The following is a 24,219-nucleotide window of genomic DNA, read 5'->3' as shown; positions in this document are numbered from 1 at the left end:
GGGACGTCATGCTCAGTACATAAAGCTGGGGGAAGAAGACGGAAGGGGGGGACGTTTGGAGTGATGGTGTTTGTCTTCCCAAGTCACCGTTACACGTGATGGAGCCCTGCTTTCCTGGAGATGGCTGAACACCTGCCTGCCCATGGGAAGCAGTGAAGGAATTCCTTGTTTTGCTTTGCTTGCACGCACGGCTTTTGCTTTACCTATTAAACTGTCTTTATCTCAACCCACGAGTTTTTCTCACTTTTACCCTTCCGATTCTCTCCCCCCTCCCACCGGGGGGGGAGTGAGCGAGCGGCTGCGTGGTGCTTAGTTGCCAACTGAGATTAAACCACGACAGCCTGCATTCCTAGGAAGTCGTTCCCCGTTTCAACTCGCAAGGTTCTTCCATTCTAAAGAATTTCTGAGTTGATTTATACACAAGAAATGCATCTACCCAGGCCTTCTATGTTCTACCAGTATACAAGCTACCGACACAGTGCTCTTTTCCTCTCATATTTAAACTGCTCAAACATACTCTCCTCACCCTAAAGAGTTCCTTTACGGTTAATTGGTCACTAATCTTCACAGATCTCCTCCTAAGCAAAGCATGAAACTTTTCAGTTGTCATGAATCAATGCTGCAACCTCAAGGCTGTCACAGCAGCTTTAAGGTTGGTTTATCAATGGTGATGCTAAAGAACGTAACTTGGTGACATACATAAACTTAACAGGTAATTAATCTGGAGACCCTACCCAGGATCCAAGCCGGAGGTGAGGGCGAGATCTATCTCTAAGTTGAAAACTACTGCAAAGATTACCCCTGCAAGATACAACGTTCTGAAACACATACCTATCTATGCTGCTGTTACAGCTGATGATAATAGTTTTACAATTAATAAAGCCTGGCCAAGAAATTAATCTAATCTAAAAAAAATATACTCCATGCCTTTGTAAACCCTAAGAAAAGGTCCTTCCTAGATCAGGCAGATCACAGTATTGACCTTTTTTGTGCTACTGGCAGATGGTGGGGAGGAAAGAGGAGGAGAGACAAAAGAGATCATCTGAACAGATGAGTCTCTCAACTTACACAGTACAGAGAAAGGAGTGGAGTGGGAGAGCTCAGACTCAAGCGAATGACTCTCCGAGTTTGCATTTTTCGTGGACTTGCCCGCTGAATTGATGGAAAGAAACACAACATATGAACAAACAAAGATGAAGAGGTAGAGTGTGATCAGAATCCTCAGCAGGCACTGGCAGCAGGAGCGGCCGGTGGGGCACGGCAAGGGTGATGACCACTGAGATGAAGAAGCAATGGAAGAGGAGGAGCAGTGGGTGGAACATAACCTCTCCACGTCACCCGCCTGTGTGAGAGCTGTATGAGGGTCAAGTAGATGTGAAGGAAGAAAGAGAGAAGGCCAAAAGAAAAACAACAATAATTTAATTACAAGCAGCAAGGACTTATAAAATCTTTGAGCACACAAACAATGTTAATGATGTACTTTTGGGAGGCAGCGTGGGTGCCAGAGAACAGTTGTAAAGGTCGTAGCCATAAATGGCTCTGTTCAGATGCCAGTGCAGATTTATCCCTCTATCCAGTACTGAGATATACGGGGTTTTGAAAGAGCTTTTAAAAAAATTTCTTAGAAATTTGAAGGTTTTTCTTCAGGGAAGTATGTTCCAAACTGATTCGTTTAAATTGGTTTCTTTCTACTGTTAAATAAAATAAAAACAACAGGTATAAAATGCAATAAATTAGCAAAATAGATGAAAATACATGCCTCCTGAGTAGTTAATGTTTTGAAGCGATGTACCTTACGGATGTATTAAGTAGCACAGATTAGCTAGAATTTACCTAATCTGTAAGTGCCCTACAACTCAGCAATTTTTCCCATCGGGAATCATCATTCTTACTAGCGCTTTCATTAATTCATTTCCGGGGGCAAAAAAATACCGCGAGAAATCTAGATTTCCTGACCATGATAAATTTAACAACTCAGCTTTGTAAAAGTCTGTGTGCATTGCTGGCAAAAATAACGGTGGCATTCTACAGCATTATTGACAAAAACGTATCAATCTCCTATCAAAGAGACGCTGCCAAAGAGTTCCAGTCTCATTACTACAGAAAGGAGAAATCCCACAAGCAATCCCAGAAGGCGGCACTGCCTACGGTCCAGTTTTCAGTATGTTCTTTCTGTCCGCTCCTGTCCTTATATTTAGGAGGGATCACCGTCATGCAGGTAAACCCGTGATCAATGGTTAATGTCAGAAATTTATGTTAGCGAGGAACCTGAACTACAGTTTCAAGTAATTTCAGGCTCAAATTCCAGAATTAGCTTATTCCTTGAATTATTAAAGCTCACCATTGTTTGCCAAGCACTGTTTCTAGTGAAAGAAATATGTTCCAGTCCTAAAAGATGTAAATGCATACATAAGCAAGACAAAGTTACAGACACGAAGATTTTCAATAAATAACAAATGAAAAGTAAGCCAGATTTTACTGTCTTCAAGTTAAAATACCTGCCTTCAAAAGTGAAAATAGGGGGAGATCCTGACATCAGAGGAGAATACTGTATGCATTCCCGACAGACAGGAGGTAAGAATCTGTTCCTAAAGACACCTTTGCGATAGCTGGTTTATGACTTTTTTTTTTTTTTAATTGCTACCTTTCTTAATGAATCCTAACATTTGTAATACTTCGTACAGACATGCACATGCACACACACTCCCACAGGGCACACAAAACCACAACTGTGCTGGAGATACATCCCACGCAGACTCACACGATCCACCCGACTCTAACACAACTTTGAAGGGTCAAATCAATAAAAGAAAGAACACCACTCGATGCAGAGCTGAATGTTTGAAGTATGTGTGGGCTGGTAGTTGGGTACAAAGGAAGGAACCTTGTACCTGTTTATGCGATCTACGCACAGTGTTAAGAGTAACAGGAGGAGGAATAAAGCGCGTAGATCGCGTGCCTTTGCAGATGAGAAGACTCATTCTCTGCGAGGTGTGGGTCATGCTGCAATACTATAAAACACATGCTAATATTGCTTTTCAGTTACAGACTGGCATCCCCCCTTCCCTTCTCCTTCGCAGGAAGGAGAGCGCCTCTTCCCATGTTGTACTCCACGCTGCGAAGAAAAGCAAAAAGATTTTTAAGGTCCTTTATCACCTAAGGTGGGGAACATTCCTTCTAGATCTCAAATTTGGTGACAAGCATCATCTCGAGCATATGCGTGAGGACCCAGGCAGTCAGTAATCGGAGAGAATTCTCTCTGCTACCTCTGAAATCCATTCATCCCTATCAGTATCTTATCTCCAGCTGCAGCCAGTAGCCGTTCCTGACAAGAGAACAGCTTTCTCACTGTCGTCCTAGAAATTCTACATCCAGAAGTCAAGTTTGATGTAGGGGGAAAATATCTTTCCTAAGTGCCTTGCTAAAGCATGAAGCTTGAGCTCGTACTAGCTGTCAGGGTTGCAGGACTGCCTATTCCCTGAATGATTCTAGAAATTAGACCCTAGGGGTACTGTTAGCTTTAATGTATAATAAAACAATCCGAAAGGCAGCCTCCGGTGGAAAGACTGGAAGTGCGAGAGGAATACGACCGGGAGATTATATTTGTTTTTTAAATAAACAGGAAATTAAATCCCTATACACTGGAATAAAACGTGCACCTGGTGTCTGGTGAACAGGGCAGTGGTACCGCCGTGTGTTAGGCCACCGACCCGACGCTGAACAGTTGCATCGGTGTACGAGGTTATCGTGATCATCCCAGACGTGAGCAGTTCAAACTGTCATTCTCGGTGGGGAGAGCGCGTCCCCCCTTCCCACCAAAGCAGGTGAAGGGCAGTACGGCACTACTCTGCCTCCTCTTCTCCAAGCACAGTTAACGCCTTTCAGCTCCTCCTTCCGCGGCATCCAGAAAACACACAGCGCGACAGCCTCAGCTCATCTTACTGGCTTACCCGCTTTATGCCCTCTGTGTCACTATTACGTAGCAACGGGTCAGGAACCTACGGATAACAGAACGCTTCGTCCGGCTGAACATTTTACACCTGTCACTAAGGAAGGACAAAGAGAAAGACAGCAAAGAGAAGGACACAACCAGCACCTCGTCTCTCAGACCTGCGATTACTGCAAGATCCTCTTTTCTGTTTTGGGAATAAAGTACATCGCGGCCGTCCGATCTGCTCCTAACTGTGATACTACAGAATCACACAAAAGAATTAGGCAAAACGTTTTCATTGTTGTTTTTCTCATAATTGTATTCCTGACATGTGATTCTGCGTGCTAAGCTTCAGAGTTCTATAAAAATCCTACTGTTACAACATCATGTTATATCATCATGCAGAGGCCCTATAATTAAATCATTCATTTAATGAGGTTAGCTGCTAAACTACACATAATGGTTTGAAGGAAGAAATACAGAGTGTTATGAATAAAGGTAAATTACACCGTATTTTCCTCTGCATCAGCTGCAGATACCTGTAACTGTTCTCCAAGCCATTACTTCGCACTAACGCAAACCGCTATCACTAGGTGGTTATTTCAAGTGAGCGGGTACTGGCTGTTAACGCGCCCAAGACTTTGTTTAAGCCGAGGTGAAATGATTCACCGAAACTTTGAGAACAAGGCGCCAATATCAGCGACTTAATTAGAGCTAACTGCAGCTCATACAGTAACCTCGGTCACAATTTACAGCCGCGCTGCTACTAGCAGTGGATAGAAAAATCTTCCTGCCACCGAGGGAACACCAACTATGCAAAAGCAGAGAAAATTACTGCAGCACGGCAGACTGCAGAGAGTAGCCCGTACACCAGCTGAGCTCCTCAGCCTTTCCAAAAGCAATGCGAAAGAGCAGCAGCAGCAGAGACAAGAGGCTGGGCTCTGCCACAGGCTTGCTCCGCTCTCCTGAACAAGCCTGAGCTAAGCTGCCGTGACGTAAATGCCCGATGAATCCCATATGCAGCAGAACATAAAATCTGCATTTTTCAGCACGGCGCTGCTTGGACAGCCGCTACCAGGTGCCTGTGCTTTCACGCTCACACTATCAATTCATTACCCTGGCAGCACCGGTATCAAACGTGCATAGCATCTGTTCTACCAGCCAGAAACTAAGCACTAGATATTTTTGATAGAATTCTAACTACTTCGTTTGAATCTCTGCTAAATTCTAAAACGCTCCCATGCTCTTCAGAGGCCAATGAAGCTCTTTAGCAGATTCAAGTCTGTATTTTAGGGCACAACTTTGCTAATACACGCTTTTAACAGTGACTTAGGCATTATACTACTTCCAACATACGGCAAACCCCATATTACAATGGTTCACTAAGAATTCTCTTTTCTTCTCCATTCTCCACATTTTATCTTTACTATCATCTCTGCCTTGCGTTTCACCTGTCCGTATAACATTGTTCTTTGAGGTTGAAAAACAACCTTTTCTGTGAACCAGAGATACACAAACCTAATACTCTTTTTTTTAAAAAACCCTTTGTTTTAAAACACAATGTTATTAAAGTAAGTATGAGTAACAACACAGTATAATATTTAGAGGGGGAAAACGGAAACAAAAACAGTATCTGTGAAGTTACAGAACCAATTTTATAAAAAAAAATTGATTTTAGTTTTTTAAAGAATAAAAGAAGATTAAATTAAGTGTATGGACAGAACGAAAGAGAAACATGAAAAAACACTGGCATCTGAACAGAATAAAAATTAAAAACGGTGACATCAAAAAAAAAAAGCAAACCCAAAACACAAATGCACGCTAAAAGTACATAAACTAAGTAAGAGTTACAAAGCACTGACTTACACATTTTTAATCTACTACTATTACTACTGGAACTAGTATCGTAGTTAATAAGCAGTAACTTTCTACTCTTCATTCCAAAACATCATGGCAAATGGTGTTTTGGGAAATGAGAAGTCAAAGGTAAGTCTGAAACATGTCAGAAGTAACACAGAAGAGCGTAACAGTAATTTCTTTTAAATGAGGAAAAATAGTATTCTCTCTTAAGAGTCATTAGGAATTTCTGTGTTTAATGACCTAACGAAATACAGTCACATAACTCATGTTATCGCTTCTCCAAATGTTTCAAGCTTAAAATCATACCTTTCACATCCTCATCTTCAATGGTCGTATTGGAACTCTCTGTTGATTCCTGTTGAGAAGTAAATATAAGTAGAATGTATAAAACAAGCCAAGCCTTGTTTGCGTGCCTTTGAAAATTACAGTTAGTTACAGATATCATGCAAAGCCTTGAAGCAGGGTGGGATGTAATTCACAAACAAATAATCACACACCGATTAAGACATTTCCACCTGAAACAGATGTCAAACATTGCCATTCTCTTTATGTAGGGAACATAAATACATTTCCTGCTGTCTAATGCTTTTACTTCACAGGAATGTCAAGGAAGCTTTTTTTTCTTTAACATCCAACTGTACAAAGTCCATCTGAAATGTTATATGAATTACCTCAGCCAAGTAGGAGAGCTTGCCATTTTAAGCTTAGTGATTAAACCAACTGTGCAAAATAAGTCATTCCATTCCAACTTTTAAATATGCAGACTTCTGCGTGCTACAATTTGCAACTGTTTTTCTGCTCATATGACTTACGCAACGTGCGTTAAAACAAAGGCTCCCAGTGATTTTAAGAATATTGGGTCAGATTCTATCATTTTTCTACCGGCTTTGTGATAAAAAAAATTTTGTGAAGGAGATGGAGAATTGATAAACGTATGATAACGACTTTGACAAACTGAGGTATCTTTGTAGTAGTATTCTTCAAACAACCAGTCATGTAGAGGAATGACTCATCTATCAGACAGTTTATACTGAAGCCACCACACTGTTAAAAAGGCAAGGATACTGTATCTCAGTCTTTCACGAATTACCAGAAACATCAAATATTACGGGCAAATTCAACGGGGCACTGTCAAATCTAATAGGTACGCAGTTTTAGAAAGCCAGAAAGTTTTTAAACTTTTTTTTTAAATCTATATACTTTCTTGAAAAGTAGAATCAACATGATTTTTTTTTTTTAAATTCACAGCTCAATACCAAAAAGGATTAACTGGTCTATTTTTATCTGAGAGATAGAAGATAGGACTGGTATTGTATTTAACTCTTAAAAGGGTTTTACAATGAAATAATAAAAGGTAAATTCGACAGTGCCCTTTATTTACTGTGTCCTCACAAGGCTGAGCCGAAGGAATGTTCAAAACGGTTAATGCATTACTCAGACCTTAAAAAAACAAAACGTGTGTGCATCCATAAATAAAACTACATGAATTAATTCACACACAAACAAAACCAAACAAGTCACCATGCTTTTCCTGAACTGGCTGGTGTTAGACGTTTCACTCTACACAGACGTATCATGCTCTATCACTTAAAATATTAGATAAAGTACTTATAAGTAAACAAACCCCCCCCACAAATACAAGTTGTAAACACCATGCACAAGCTCACACGGCAGATGTAGCCTGTAATATTGAAGCATCCACTCCAGTTGCCATACTACAACGATCAGTCTTTCAGACAAATTTAGGAGTAACTCTCCGCATTAAGTGGTTTGCTTGTCTGCTGTGACCTTTTGGGACATTGAGTATCTTAATTGCTATGATTATATATTAAAGCCAAGTAGATGTAGTCACGCCAATATTTTATCTGGGTTTTCTGGTCTTTAGTGGACTTCGGCGATAAAGATTAGACTAGTGTTCAAACACAGGCTGTTTGTTGCCTATGAGTTTAAACTTGGGGAGCTGAAAAAGTAGTAACATGAAAATAAAAGCTCTACGTTCGACAGATGCAAGGTACATAAAGGAATGGGATATACAAGCACGATACACACCATCAGCAATTTCATGCTTGAGAAATGTCCGCATGCGTTATTTTTTCACTCAGATTCAATCCTTCTCATACGAAGTAACCACAAGTAGTTAAGGCTAGATATGTGAAATGTCAATTCTTTAAGTCAACACTGTGAACTGTGAAATTTTTGTGGAAGAGTAAATTCTTTCCAGGAAGCCTAGGAACATGTGCTATATGTAAATGATGATATTTCCTGGCCCTTTTCAAGTCCATGCATGAAAAAAACAAAACAAAACAAAACACGTTTTAGGAATCAGCTGCCAAACGCAAACATCACAATACACAAGAAAAAGAAAAGAGCATGAAGAAAATGTATAAAAATCAAAAGACCTCTTTGTCACTTGAATTGTTAAAATTTTTTTGAAACTGCTCAGTGATGTTATGGAAGAAAACCAAAGTCCTGTGCAAAAGACACGTCACAACACGGTGTACAAGCATGCCGAGAAACAGCAGATGGGATAAACTGAAATGACATCTTCATCTAAGGTGACAACTGCACGTAAAACTCGTCAGCATAATCTCACCACGCTCTTGAGAACAGCGTTCTTTGGTTTTACTTAGACTGCAGCATTTTTGGCTGAAACGAGAGAGACACCACGCTCCCCGAGCCTGGCTGCACAGGGTACTGAACTCTGCCAATCGCTACCGACTCCCCCGAGAGCTTCGGAAGCTCAGCGATCAGCAGGACGCACGTTGCAGATGAACACAGATGACAACAGGCTCAAGAGACACCGGGCGTAACTAATGCAGGAATGAGATTTTCCTTGATAAAATCCTGGAATGGCCCTATTTTGCTGTGGAACAGTGGATGAAATGTGTGGTGTGGAAAAGCAAGATGGAGTCGATTCTTTCCGAATACCTTATTTCCATCAGGGTTGTGGATTACTGTAGTTTGGGGCTCCTGAGCGAGAACAAAATAAAGAGAAAAAGAGTTCCCATTGGTAAATACATTCTCGTTAGCGTGAGGGAGCGCAAGAAGAGCCAGCTCACAAATGCTGAACACTGACAAGAGCTAAATCAAATGTTAACTGTTGCCAGAGGGTGAAACTGGATGTCTCTAATACAGATTTCCTCAACAGCAAGCCAGCAAAAAAAGACCATCTCACCTAACGCAGCAGCATGCAGAGACCTTATTCATGACCAACGCATGCAGGGCTTTGAAGCTCTGGAGACCTGCAGAGGCTCTCTTTTGGACAAGGGCATCCCAAATGCTTTGCGCGTCTTCCTGTCCGAGCCAGGCCAGACAAGGCGGCCAGAAATCACCTCTTTTCTTTAAGCATGTTTGCTTGTATTAGTATTAAGTGGTCAAATAAAAATACAGGTGAACCGGTAAGGATTAAGGACGTGTTAGACGTTACCTCTGAACGCTACCATGTTTTGGAAGATGTAGATTACTACCAATTGCTGCCCTGGCAGAGCAGCATAAAAGTAGGCGAGGGAGATCTTGGCGTCATTTTGAAGTGTAGTTTCCCCAAATCCTTTTCCCTTAAACAAAGATTAAATAATCCTCGAAACGGCAGGTAGCCAGCATACTTTCAGCATGGACTATTGTGCGTGGCCACGCCTGGGAACAGACTGCCATATACTCCTGCGTGAAACGTGTTGACTGGTCCTTAGAAATGACTTCGCAATGTACGCTTCAGTGCCAGCTGCACAAAAAAATTCGAGAGGGAAAAAATCTCTCCCGAGGTGTGCGAATCATCCCCATTTTCAAAGCTATATACGCAGGCACACGGGAAACAGTACCTCGCAAAATTAGGTACTTAAGCACTGGCATTTGTATTTGTGAGCCCTGTGACACACGTATGCCTAAGAAATAGGAGCTACTAATAAAAGCAAGCCAGCAATAGAAACATTCATGAACAGCACTCCGATTAGTAATGTGTTCCTAGCAGAGCTCATTAATGAGTAATGTCTCCTGCAGATTTAAATGTGAGAGAAACAAGCAAAAATGTTTAGCACTAGATGCCTCTTGATCCCAGTGAAGACTTGCAAAGTCCTGCTGAGTTTTAGGAAATATGGAATGAAAATCTGAATAAGGTCTATTTTATGGTAGCCTAGCAATAATCCTGTTAGCTCTCCTTGATATCAATACTTATACGAAGACAAAGCAGAGAAAATAATAGAGCTTGCTTTTTTTTTTTGGTGTGCAAAAGGTTAGCATTAAAAAGATGGAAACAGTCATCAGGCAAAGAGCTAAGAGCAACATAAAGCGCATTCTACTCACTTTCTGGCACAGCATGCAAAAAATTCAACTACGGTTACAAATGCTATGACTCTACCGCATCCAGCTTCCATGTAACACCTTCTATTAATAAACACGCTCTAATGGACGCCCTCACAAAAAAAAAAAAAAAAGAAAGCATAATTCAAACAAAAAGTTTTTCCAAAACCTGTTTTTAGAAAGCAAACAGAGTAAATGCATGAGAAAGCAAAAAAGAAGGAAGAACAAACAGAAGACAGTAAAAAACTTCAAGATAGCACGAGAAGGAAGATTCCAGGTATACCAGCGCCGGGGTAGGAATATTTTCCTTGGGGCTGGTTACCACGTTCGTTTTGTTGTTTATCTGTAGGTATGCAGAAAATAGAAACAGACAGGCCTTAGAACTCGTGGTAGGCACCGTATCTATATCTCTCTGTATAGAACATCTATATACAGATATAGATATCTATATATAGATATAGATATGGAAATAAAGAATCACAGAAAGATGAACTTATGAACTTGAACGAACACTAACAATAGACCGGTAGCTAGCTGCAACTCCTCCAAACGTGCTAGCTAGGGGTTTTCAGAGGCGCTAGACGAAGGTCTATATAAGGTACAGATGACTTCAGCTGTGACACTTAACAAGAACAGAGAGCCTTGAAGTAGCAGCTAATCACATGTAAGAAGAATAAAGAATTAATATGGGTTTGAAGAAAGACCTAAATAGCCACTGCGATTTCTCGACATGCAACAGTATTAAATAATTGCACCCGGTTGTTCTTTATTTCTAATTACCTATCACTACCATAAATAATATTCGGTTATTCATAGCTCTCCAGAAATCTATAGATTTGTTCTACTGGCTTCTGGGAACAGATTTGAACAAATATAACTGATTCCAGATCTGATTAAATACAACCCATGCTAGGAAGAGACTGCTGCCCCTTTCGCCTTTTTTTTTGGTTTAATTTAGACAAAAATAATCGGCAGCTGTGGTTTTCTGCAGTCTCAAGAATCCTGCAGTAACTGTGTATCAGCCTTTCAGTTTTGGTACTACGACCTGAAAGTGTAAAGGTTTCACACTCTAGTTATCTGTAGCCTTACTCCACAAATCAGTACTTGTCTGCTTAACTTTACATGTAGGTCATCATGTTAATTCTTAAGCTTAGCACGGTACTACACCTTTACGAGACTTTTGGCTTTTACTTATACAAAATTCTAATTCAAATTAAACTGTGTAAATAAGTTTAAAGGTATCTGATTCTTTAAATCCATTGTTAAGATTCAGCTTTCATAAATACCGTGGTATGAAAGGAACAGAAATACTAAAAATAACGTACCGAGCTACTTTTTACATGCACTAAGCAGCAAGATTAAAGTATAGTAAAACTAGTTTGAAAAAGCCATTTTTTTCTTTAACAATAATTAGGACAAAAATTTCACATACATTTTGGTCACGTCTAATTTTAACAAGAGCAGTCCAAAGCAGCATGCAGAACTGGGTGTATAGATATACATTGTCTGGAAAGACTTTGATCCAAAAAAAAAAAGTTCTACTGAACCTTTTAGTCACAGTACTTAATAATAAATACGCAAAACAACGGACAAAAGTCCAAAATTGTTTCATTAACGGATTTTTGTAAAAATGTAATTAACTTCTTCATTTGAAGAAACAAACTCTAGCAATTTTGGGGTCAAAATTCGTTGTTTTTTCTTCTAAAAGAAAAGCCTTTCTAAACCAACTAGAAAATGGCGAGATGCTAAGTGACATATATGAAAAGGCGTAAAGAAAGAGGAAGTCCTGTAATAGTGGACCAAACTGAGCTGCGTCTGAAACATCTGGCTTCTGATTTAGAACGTCCCGATGACTCCGTAGTCTCAGCTGAAGTACTCAGCTTCTCCGCCACGCAGGCTAACACGCGAGTTTTGCCTGTGCCGAGGCTTTGCTAAATTCGAGCCTTCAGAAGGCAGCACCACTGGGGAAATCCACTGAACTTCACGTCCTCAGCAGTTTTTGGTGACCGCTTTACTTTGGTACAGATGTGGCAGCTGACTTGTTGGTTGCAGGAATTAAGCCTGCAGCTGAACTGAATCTTACTTAGCATATGTCTAGATTATGGAAATGTCAACAGGATTTGCATTAATTAATTACAGACTGCAAATTTCCTTATCTTAACCAGCATTTAACTGGCTTTGAAGAATATAAAGCAGTCCCGTTAGTTAATGTCAGGGAACATTGTTTCAACACGAAATGCTATTTAGTAATATTTGTGATAGGAACCATTCTCCCATATAGAATAAAAACAATTTTCTTTGATTTAAAATCAAAGTTCACAGTGCTCTACAGCAGGAGGACGAGAAACAGTTGTGGGGTTTTTTTTAACAATGGTCTTTCTACAGAAATTGTCATTAAGAGAAAATACGAGTCATTATTGAGTTCCAAGTGTTTAGTTTATGCCCCAACGTGGCCTAGTTATTGTCAAATAAATTTCATGTATCTATTCACAATTACAGCCCTAAGTTGCAGGGGTGTCTGAACTCAAGACAGGGAGAGAATAAATACCTTTGTGCGTAAAGTCATTCATGGGGCGACATAAGTATTAGCAAGTATTTTCTATATCAACTAACTTGCTTTGACAGTTATGGGTCTGTGACACGGGCAAAACCTGAACTCCTTACTCAGGAAAAAACTTTTAAAAAGCCCCAACCACTTCGGTAAATGAAAGTTCCACAGGAGAATTGCGGAATAGTGAGAACACGTACAACACTGCTCGATGGCATACTAAATCTTCCAAAACAAGAGAAAAAAATCACGTATCAAGTTGTATAACTACAAGTTCGTATTTTTACGACGGTGTAGTCATCAAGAGACTACAAATAAAACGGCCCTAACAAAAGGCAGGTAACGTGAAGCAAAAACATGAGGAAAGAAATGAAGATTTCACCAGATCTTGTACAGTCCTACTCAGTAGTAGCTTAATTAAAAAAAAAAGAAAAAAAAAAGTGATATGCCAAACGAATGCTTGTTGTTGAATACATAATGAAAACAGGTTAATTAAATTTCAATTCTAATTTTGCCTGAGTAAGGAGAGCAGGCTGGGGTCCATACTCCCTTGGTGAAAGTCCTATAAAAATAAACAATATCCATTACAGCTACTGCTGAAAACTGCAGGAAATATATTCAAAACTTCTTAGTAAGGTATCGAGAACACAGCATTCATTAGTAAAAGCAGAAAGAGAGAACGTAATTCAAAATACAGTTATTTCTTCTGTGTAAACAGAACTTGGTAAAACCCTTTGAAACTGAGAGAAAACGGCAATAAGCCTGTACACTTTCTCTCTCTCATAGAACGTATACATGTGCCTTTATTAATGTATGAACACACATGGTGTATTTTGCATATATTTTTAACAGCAAAGGGAAATGATTCCAAAAGGAGTAAAATATTTTCATATGAAACAAGTTATTCTGAAGCTGAATTATGCTTAAGTGGTGACCACCTATTTGTTGCGAAGAAGGAAAACTTTTACACTAATGCATCGCCTGTCAAAAGCCACTCTCTTAGGTCTGACAGCAGTGCAGGACAGACACACACAAACGCTCCCAACAGCTGGGCATGACTGCAGAATCATCACTGGCCTTTTTTCAATATATTATAAAGCTATTTTAAGAAACAAAACCTGTATCTCGGGACTTAAATCTTTCACATGGTACTTCCGTAACAAACGGTTAAGGCACACTTCGCCTTCGGGATACTAGACATATCCCCACCGTACCTTCCTGGTGACCCTCATTTGGACAGCGCTACCACTGATCCTCTGTCGCTGAAATCCTACGTTCACCCGAAGAACAGACCGTTTACCTATGTCGCTACACCTCTGCTCAGACCTCAGCAGCAATTTCTGCTTTTCAAGGAGAGCTGTACTTCCCAGTGAAAGGTGTGGATGAGGGCTGTTCGCCTTCTCCCTGCCGGCGGCAGCAACAGAAGCTGGCTGGGACATCACAGCTGATCACCACGAGCATCTCAAAAGTCAGGTTCAAAACCGTAATAAACGGGACTAGAGTAAGTTGCTGCGTGGGATCACAGAAGCCAAATGAACGCGAGACTGTAGAGTAGGTTGAGGAGGAAGAAAAGTTATTGAGACTGACTGTCAGTTGGGACATCTTGTGACAAAGACCTGAGCTGTGAAGGAAGTTAGCTGGGAAACTGTAGTACGGAAAGGCTGTGAAATGGTTTTTTTTTACTCCTGAGCATTTGGCATGGCATCTGGGTCTATAGTGGCTCAGTTAAAGCGATACTATTTCACTGTGCAATGCGGTTTGTGCTACATTTTATGATATTAATACTATTAGCTTTTAAAATAAGGAGGTTTTAAAAATTAACAGAAGGCCGTTATAAGATTACTATTTTGTTACTATTTCTATTTACTACTGACAGCTGCATTGGCCAATGTTACATCTACTTTTTTGTTTTCGTATGTCCCCAGGTTAAAAAAAAAAACCACCAAAAGACTTGCTTGAAAGAACTGCAGAACAATTCACTGTGGATGGCATATAGCAACTGCAGGCTTAAAATTCACAAGGTTGTACTTGAAAGTCTTGCAGCTTCTCACAGTATGTTAACAAAACTAAATGCAACTGTTTGATTTCTAAGTGTGAACGTTTCACAGGAGGAAAAAAATCTGTCGATAAAGATCCTCACCATCATCTGAACACTCGAACTGGACTTCCTTTTCTGAATTGACCAGTCAGAGAGAAAGGAAAAGAAGAAAATGTGACTGGTTGGATTTGAAGTATCAATGCACGGAGTACAGTATATTTCTGTTCTGACTTTTTTTTTTTTTTAAAGAAAAAGACTGCTTAAGCTGTACGAAGCGGGTGGAAAAATGCTATGGAGCGTATAGTATCTCAGTAACAGAAATGACAAAAATAGACTTCCCCAGATGTAAATTTACTCCCTTTGCTCCACATGACCATGCAGACAAACAGCAGACACATAAAATGTGCTGAAAACCAAAGTATCAAATCCCAACAAGTCTAATTTAGGCAAAATTTTGGCAACAATTGTTTCCAGTATTATATTCAAAATTGAGATATAACAAATACCATCGTAGACCTGTAGGAGGAATGATATTTAAAAAGAAAAAGCTGGTCAGATAGAGTACATAAGATTTACATATTCCACAATGAAACATGTTAAGGGTTTTCCACAGGAATGATAGAATAGTATCGAACGTGTGCTTCTCCATATAACTAGGGTATCTACGACTTGGCAGTGAGAAGCACTGAAATCGTACTGTACTCGCTTCATTTTAAGTCAGTCTCATCATTTTTTTGATAGGAAAAGTGTGCGTATGTGGGAGAACAGGAACAAATATACTATGAATCTGGTATTTAAATATACAACGTTTTGTTAAAGTAAAAAGTTAAGATTAAATAGAAAATTAAAATTCAGGTCAAAGACACACTTCTGAGTAAACACATAGAGCACAGAAGAATATCTTTCGAATCATATAATGAAAGCTTGAGGCACTTATTTTAGTCTTCAGGAGTCCTCCGAGAAAAGAAATAAAATATTTTTCATTGCTGAGTGATATATTTTTTTTCTGGCTGTTTTTCAAAGTATTTATCCAGAACGTTCATTTGTGAAGCATCTCTCCTCCTGCAGGATCTGGTGACATGAGAATAGGAGCTCTAAATCGTGTCTGAAAGCTGCCAAAATGTTCCCTTCTTAGCAAGGTCTGTTAGTCAGGACGAGCTGATTTGTTGAGATAGTAAACCCCTCCAGTTCTGCCAAATATAGCAAGTACATCTGGCAGAATACACCTCATGTGGAGCCAGGCCTACCAGTAAACTTTTGGTCTTCCATGAAATCTAATGAAAAGTCAAGGGGAAACACGGAGGCAATAGAGCTGCAGATAAACACTGATCACTAAAAAGCTAACATGCCCACCACCAAACTGTTATTTGTATTTATAAGCTAATTAATAACATTAAGTCATTAATGACACAATCATCCTTCATTCAAATAGCAAGAAAAGCATTTTCTCCAGTCGTTTTCTAGCTTCCACTTATTAAAATGCTTGTTTTTCAAATATTTATTTCATTTTTTAAGCTTCACCTAATAACTTTAATCACTTCAAACATACGGTTAGAAGCACTTACTAACAAAGTCTATAAAGGAAAGAAATAACAATATTCAACTCTAAAAACTGGCAGAAGTTACAGATAGGGGGTGACTAATGGAATGTATTTTAAAGCACGTGTTTAACCTACCTTAACGCCATCCGGCTTTTTCAGTAAACTCTTGGCTGCTGTAAAACGAGACAAATAATTTCAGTGTCAGGTGGTTACCGCTGAGGCCAGCCAGCTGCGCAGCAAACCCCCATTGCCTCCCACCTGCAGGTACGTTTTCAGCTTTTATTTCCTCCTTTTGTTGCTCCGAGTATAGGAAACGAAGTATTTAAGAAACTGCAAATGCTTAAGATTATCATACATCTCTTTTTCCATTGATTAAAGCTGTACTTGTACAAGGAGGGGCCTCCTTGGGTGGCACAGAGGAAATGGAAGCAGGGTGAGCGTAAAAGCAGCAGCTTTGGATACGTTCGTTTTTCCAACTGCAATATGTTTACAGCCGTTGAGGGGGATAGTTTGCTATGACTATGAAAAAAGTACTGTTCTGATGGCAGGGACTTTGATCAGGTGTTTGTAGAGCCCACCGGCACCTTAATGATGTTATTAATAAGACAGTGGCATAAAATTAACCAGTATCAGATCGATGAGGTACCTAAAGAGCATAGCGGGGTACAAAACTATCTATTCCACCTAATGAAAACGTAAACTGGGTTTCAAAAAAGCACCTCTGAGCAATGGCTCTTTGGGGATTTCCCACCATGAGAGCACCAGTCACCTTGCGTGAAAGGTCAGGAAAGCTGCAAGTAAGAAAGGAAGAACAATCTCCAAGCCAAGTGTTGTTCTGGAGGAGTGCTTCCTAGGAGTTAATAACAACAAACGATAGGCTTCGCTTCAACTTCTAACGAAGAAAACCTGTTGTTTTCGGAATCGTGTTGCACACCGATCAAATTTCTTCGGAGCGGTGGGGACTGCTGGGCAAAATTTCACTTGCCCTAACGTTATCCATGTGTTAGGCTTTAAATTCCGCCACTTAAAACTGGCACCAAGAAGGGGGCCAAATCATTCCAAATTCCTAAATTTGGAGGGCTAACGTGCAAGCAAGCACGCCGCAGCTCTGAACCTGAAAACATTTACAGCAGAAATACATGCTGGGTGACCTACCAAATTCAAATAACCACTCACTAAAGCGTAAATGCTTCATGACTCACTGCCAAGGACTTGAAGAATAACAGATTACAAAACAAGCCCGGCGTTTTTTGTTTATATTGTTGTTTATGACCCAATCTTCCTATCGGAAAGCGCATCACGGCTTAGGTCGTCAGAAAGTGCTGTTCTATATATGCTGTTTCGCTCAGAAGTAGGAAGCCTTTTTGAAAGGGAAATGCTGCAGCTAACGATCTGGCATAATCAAAGGGAGAGAGTCCTGACATGGAGCTCCCATCATTACCGGCATCCTTCTCTTTAAAACAAACAAACAAAAAAACCCCAAACAATTGGACCTTGCAAGCCTAAGGTTGCTCAGACTAGCTGAGGATATTGGCGTTATTGAGTACGCGGTTTAAACCTGAAGTTAATTTTTGTATTTGTGGCTTATTCTCTGGTTACATCTGCATTAAGTGCTCATTTAGCTGTGGTTCAGAGTACAGAAAATGTAAGATCACCTCAGAAACTGTACGGAAATAACCGATGTCCATTATTGTGTTGTTTACATTAAAAAACCGGGAAAGTGAAGCCAGGTTAATGTTTCTCATTTCATTAATATATCAGCCCTCCAAATGCAGTTTATTAATTACGGACATCAGCCAACGCTGCCATTAGAACTCTCACAAGGCCCACGATTTACAACTAAAATGAACGAAAATAAATCTGCCTGTATTATGCAACAGGACCACTGCATGTTTTTATTTACAGAAACATGTGAAATAGTACTGAAAATAAACTGTTTTACATATATGTTTGAGATAGGATACATCCTGTTGCAATGTGTGCTCACAGGACCTGATGCCACATGGCCTTAGATTTTACACTACCACAAATATTGTGGGCGTTCCATTAACTTCAGAAATTCCTTTAGGGCAAGCGAAGAGGGGGAGCGATTCCTAAAGCCTAAGGAATATTAGGAAACCCTTTTAGGAAACCCCAGAAGTTCATTGCTTTCGAAGCTTGTTTTATACCATTAGCCCTTACAAAAATACGGGAGAACTTAACTTAATTCTGACAGGCTGCTGTTCGTAACAAACTAGGTCCTTTTGCTAAATTTGTGCATAGAACTTCTGAGTTCTTTTAATGCTTAACAAACGTTACATGCTATATGAAAACAACTAAATGAAAGCCAGTAAAATGAGGGCACCAAAAGCAGTAACTACAAGTATTGTGTTTGTGGCATCGCCAGCGTGTCCTTCGAAATGTGCCTAGTATGGATTATTATGCAGTATTTTACGTTATCGGACATATTCCGTACTCAACCGCCTTTGTCGGTTTTTGCTTGGAATGTATTTTTAGTCATATTTTGATGCACCTTTCTTTAAGCACAGATACTGCATACAAATCAAATATTTACAGAATTTGCAGTAGCAAAGCAATTAGCATATTCTAAATTAAGCCCACAATGAAAGATTTCTTGCAACTACAAGCAATAGCTATAAATAAAACCTCAGGCAGCGCTAATAGGCCAGAAAGCAGACTGAAAAGAAATGGTGTTGTTGACGACAACGTGTAGAAATTAAAAGTGATTTAGGACAAACAGCAATTTTGATTTAGAAGAGAAAAAAGATGTTCCTTTCACGTGCTGAGGGTCTTACCTCACAAGAAATATACATTCCACATAAAAGGAAGAAAGAAAAAGGAAAATAAAACACTTTTATAACCACATTGTTATGGACAAAATGACCTTCAAAAGCATGCTTTGCAATGAAATACAATGAATAAACAACTTGAAAAAATACGGTGTCATCAAGGAAAAATATGGGTCATTATGGTGTAAAACAGAGATGATAGGTGAAAAAAAATCCAAAACAAAGCCAAACCCCCTGTTTGCTTTTCATGCCGAAATGCTACTTTAAAATTACTTCAGCTTTTTTTGGTTCATGAAAGTTGAAATTGACCCTTACAATATGTAGACAGTGACAGTTATGAAAAGTGATGAGAAATGATATAGTTGTTTGATATTTAATAATAACAACTCATTTTTACAAGATACGCAGCCTACAGCATTCCCACCTTTAAAATGAATTGGCAGATACTGGCAATTCATTAAGCATTAGTCCAATCTAATTTACATAAATGTAGCCTTCTGTGTTATAGGGGTGTATTAAATACAGGAACTCAACTAAGAAGGAAACTGTATTTCAAGTACTATGCAAATTGAACAAGCTGTTCTTGCACTCATGATTATGTAATTTATTTTGGATGATTCAGTGCTTATTATTATTCAAAACATGCCCAAAGCACTATCATGTTTTTGTCCGTAAATTAATTTGTGTTACGCTCCAACAGTTACATCACAGAGTAGGAGGATATGTATAATTACTGATTTTTAAATGTGGCATTCTTTTTCAGCATTCACTTGAAATCTCAAATGCCAAAATGAAAAATTCAGCACGGCATCAAAATTTTGGCAATACTACCACTGAGAACCATTCTAACTCTACTAACAGCAAACTTATTTTAGCTTTTGCTGTTGAAGTTTGTTTAGTATAAAGATCTAAATCTCCAGGGATATCACTACAAAATTACTTCACAAAGAGGAAACATCTCTTATTATATCAAGCTAGGCATTAGAAGAGAAGGAGAAGAAGGACTCATTTCACTACGTTTCTTACTTCTTAGCAAAGCAATAAAGAATGAACGTTTTGGGTTTGTTTTTTTTAATACAGGATGCAACAGAATCCTGGAATGACATTTGAGGCATAGAAAAATAAGTAAGTTTTTAAATGCTGTTTGGTGATACTTATGTATCATGTGGAGCTATATGCATTATTTCCAATTTTCCTCCACCAAAACTGACAGGAAAACACTGTCTTTTGACAGATAACACTAAAAAAGTAAAGAGAAGGAACTCACATTCTACTGAAAAATTAGACTGTCATCTACAAGAGATTCTATTTCGCCCAAATAGTTTAAATTCTCGTTTGCTTCGGCAAGGGAAACAGCTTAAGATGTATCCTATTTAGGTGCTCCTGAATAACAAAGGTCTTTCTGTACTAACGAATCCTAATTAGATCTTAGTCATCGCAGACATCAAAACATAAAGACCGTATCAATCTGGAGCTCAATAAACATACCTGAGAAATTTCTGGTAGCCAGCATAGTTGTCAAAATGGCCCCCTGTGTACACATACATTTTCTCAAATTAGCATCACACTTGTGTAAAATTCTGAATGTGAACACGACACAACAAAAAGGAAAACACACGCGTAAATTACATCAATTACTAAATTAACCCTGAAAGAATGGATTGTCTGTGCATTACCTATCATACGTGCTGCCATGAGTGCATAAACTGTAATTTAATCTTAATTACACACCTATCAGCGATCCTGATAATCTCAACCATTTACCAATTGTGAATACGTAATGCACAAACCACGAATACTCACAGGCACAGTAATTATCAGCAAAACACATAGCTCAATACGAAATAGACTTTACTAATATGCTTAGATTCTTTTTTAGGTAGGAAGAGGAGTTTATTTGTAATGTGCTAATTAGAAAAGTTCACATCTGCAAAGTTATCCTGTCTGGTCAGGAGAAAACAAAGGATAATCTAAAAGAATAACCTTAAGGATTTTCCTGCAATGAAATCTTCTTTCATGAAGAGTTTAAGAACCTCATGCCAAAAGCTGATCACCTATCAAATAGTTCACTTAAGCATAATATTCAAGAAAAAATTTGCTTAGGGACTATTTGTTTTACACATGGAACACAAGCCAACATTCTTTTACCTTTCCAAAATTAGCTACTCATCCTTGCAGAAGTTTTCATTCTTACCTTTAGTTTTCTTCTTGCATTGAATTTCTTCAAGCAATCTACAGTCTCTTGTCTGTGCATCATAGAGGCAACAGTAGAACGTTGCTAAGAGAAGAAGAAAAGAATCATTTTAACGCACCCAGCCAGACGTCTAGCATTTTATTTAATCTGCAACATACATACTACAACCCACATGGTCCAAAACTTAGGCCTTCAATTTCTACCCTGTCTAACTACCCCTTTGTGCAGGTTTCTACACATTTGGGAAATTTCCAAATCAACAAAATCTCATTTTAGAGAGCCTTTTCCATGGGTAAAGTCCTCTTGAAAGAAACAGGGGCTAAGAAAAACACAAGATCTTAGAACTTGGGTTACGCAGTATAACGCAAGTTATATGCAGTAGAAGCAATATACTGAATTATGATTTTGGAAAATACGTTTTAAAACAAGAAGGAAACTTTCCTTTAGCATTAGTGATATTAGGTGAGGTACAGCAGCAGGAAATATTTCAGAGAAAATTCAGCGGTACCTGCATTTTCCCTGTAACTCAACTGTATTTGCGTCACAATTTTAAAGGCAAGATAATGCAGCCTACTGGAACGAATAAAGAGCTGGGAACCAGCTATGTGCCTCACTGTGACTTTCAAAGTATCAGCCCAGACTACCTGCAAAGTCAAAGTGTAGAATGCACTGAGAACTGGAAAGTAGCCCTGGATCCAGCAACAGACAGGCAGCCTCTGCTACCTGCAAACTGACTTTTAAAAAGTCCCTTAATTTCCTGCCTTTACATTTCATGTTTATTATAATGGTCAGAGGGAAATGAAGATGTAAAGCATTATCTAAGTCAAACTTGCCTTCTCGTACGTTTTTTTTCTCTGAGAATTTAAAATCATGCTCTAACTTTGGCAGTGAACTTCTGCACCACAAAGTCAAGGCAAAGGAGTTCATTTCTGCAAAAATCTTATCCCAGGCTGAGACCTCAATATACGACACTATTGACTGTACAATCACAATTTTACACTCCCCTAGTTACATAGCTGCACGAGTAAGGACAAAAATTGTCCTCTAAACACCTTCGCTATATGATGAAGTAAACCATAAGCCGATTTGTCTGCCACATTATCCTGTCAAACCTGTGGAAATTACTTACACAGATCCACGGATGCTTTAGCGCTTCTGATGCTGTGATACGTTTTGCTGGGTTGATGGTAAGCATTTTATTGATAAGGTCTTTTGCTTCAGGAGTCACTGTATCCCATTCTGGTGAGGGAAACTTAAGAAAAAAATACGTATGTGTATATTATCTTGTACAATCTTCGCACAATTTTACCTAAGGATTTTTATTGATACTATTTCTGTAACATTAATTGCTAGCACAACCACCCAGTTTTAAGGGGAAAAATGCAGTTTGCCACAATTAGGAAAGTTTGAATTAGCCAGTTTTATAAAGAATGTTTTTCTCCTTTACTATTTTGACCTTTTATTTGTTTGGTTCAAATGCACAGCATTTCTGTATTTACAATAACATGATGCCAACTGAAATTCACAGCATAAAGTAACAATGGCAGACAGAATAACAAATTCCAGTCATCCGAGAGGCGTATGGTCATACAGCACTTAATACAGTCCTAGTTTCTCTTTTAATAAAGACAAAAATATTAAGCATTATTATTCAAACTCCTTGTTTGCTTTCTTTCAATGTAAATCTTAATGCTAACTGTATAGTTATGGTATATAAATCTAACTAGTTATGAATTTAACACCTCCCTGCGCAGCAAAATATTTATACGTGCACTCAAAGCATCTGCTCAAATGCAAATGGAATGAAAAAACCCCCATGCCTTTTGTGAACAGACCTTAACCTTGAGGACTTTGCGTTTTCCACTATTAAAAATATTTATTCTTAGACAACAGGAATGTGCCATTACCTAGGCACGGTACGTCACAAGTATGTACGTACAATGCAGATGCATAGTTCAGTCTCTGCACTTCCTCATTTCTTGCCCTCTCGGCTGAAATCCTCATTCCCCCCGTCACCCTGTTACTGTATGATTACTTGTTCACTAGACGGAAGACTTGACAGACCGTTGAGTTTATTTTCACTAAAAGGCCACAGCATAACAACTCCCTTTTCAGTCAGCACCGTCCAGGACTGGATTCAAGTGAGAGCTTAAAAATTATAAGGTTCTGTCTTTCCCTCTTCATCATTCACAAATTACTTAAATTTGAGGACCAACAGCCTTCTGTCTGTTTAATTTAATGTAAATGGATGATGTTGCAAAATTCACAATGTCACCACATCATCAGTTCTTACTTAGCAACAGCTGTAATGCTTTTTGTTGGAATACACATAGTTAATGAAACTATTCCCTTCGAAAAGCTCTATAGCAGCTTGTATTTCCAAAAGCGGGCAATACAACAGCATCAAGGTGTGTATTCAGGAAGCTTAAGACTTCTTAAAAACAATTTAGAATAACCGATTGGTTGAAGTGATAAACCACGAGGAGAAACACAGGCCCTTGGGAGTTCACAGAGGTCTGAACAGGCTTGTCAGGATAACATGAGCTTGCATGATTTATACAAGGACCAGACAATGAAAGCTTGGAGCCATAGGGAAATTAGATTTAAATTAGCACAGGATGTTGCCATCCCAATAAGGTTCATGTTACTAAGGTGACATTTCCTATATTGAGTGGCTCATAAAGATAACCAATACAAAAAAACCCTAGGAAATAATTCTAATTTCACTTTTCACTCTAGAAAACTCCTTTTTAGAGGTATAATTATAAATAATTGAACAGACAGATTATGGTACATACATCATAAGCACCAGCCTTGATCTGCTGGTAAAGCCTGTGCTGGTCTTCATCCCAGAAAGGAGGATATCCCACCAGGAGGATATACAGAATGACACCTGCAGAAAATTCACAGTAGTATTAAGCGATTTCAAGAAACAAACCCCAGAAATTCATTCACCTGACAACCATGTAAAACAAATGGCTCAACAGTACCATCCCAGCTGCTGAAAAATACTGTCTATTCACAC

At 39.0% G+C, this 24,219-nt stretch overlaps 1 protein-coding gene across 14 annotated transcripts in view; it reads right to left on the bottom strand.

The window, feature by feature from the left end:
* CAMK2D (calcium/calmodulin dependent protein kinase II delta) overlaps nt 1–24,219 on the bottom strand; it is a 172,801-nt gene that overhangs the window by 20,443 nt on the left and 128,139 nt on the right. For 4 of the 14 annotated variants that reach the window (XM_076337321.1, XM_076337325.1, XM_076337322.1 and 1 more), the window contains 9 exons: nt 23,993–24,087; nt 22,324–22,446; nt 21,195–21,278; nt 20,489–20,531; nt 16,347–16,384; nt 14,773–14,805; nt 10,368–10,427; nt 8,720–8,761; nt 6,098–6,146 (listed from right to left, as the gene is read on the bottom strand). In XM_076337321.1, coding sequence (XP_076193436.1) covers nt 6,098–6,146; nt 8,720–8,761; nt 10,368–10,427; nt 14,773–14,805; nt 16,347–16,384; nt 20,489–20,531; nt 21,195–21,278; nt 22,324–22,446; nt 23,993–24,087 — 567 coding nt within the window. The remainder of the gene's footprint in view (nt 1–6,097; nt 6,147–8,719; nt 8,762–10,367; nt 10,428–14,772; nt 14,806–16,346; nt 16,385–20,488; nt 20,532–21,194; nt 21,279–22,323; nt 22,447–23,992; nt 24,088–24,219) is intronic. The other 10 variants (XM_076337324.1, XM_076337323.1, XM_076337326.1 and 7 more) reach the window with 5 other exon arrangements.

The sequence above is a fragment of the Aptenodytes patagonicus genome, chromosome 4 (genome assembly GCF_965638725.1).
Source record: "Aptenodytes patagonicus chromosome 4, bAptPat1.pri.cur, whole genome shotgun sequence".
Classification (NCBI taxonomy): domain Eukaryota; kingdom Metazoa; phylum Chordata; class Aves; order Sphenisciformes; family Spheniscidae; genus Aptenodytes; species Aptenodytes patagonicus.
This window is presented reverse-complemented; position numbering and strand designations above follow the sequence as displayed.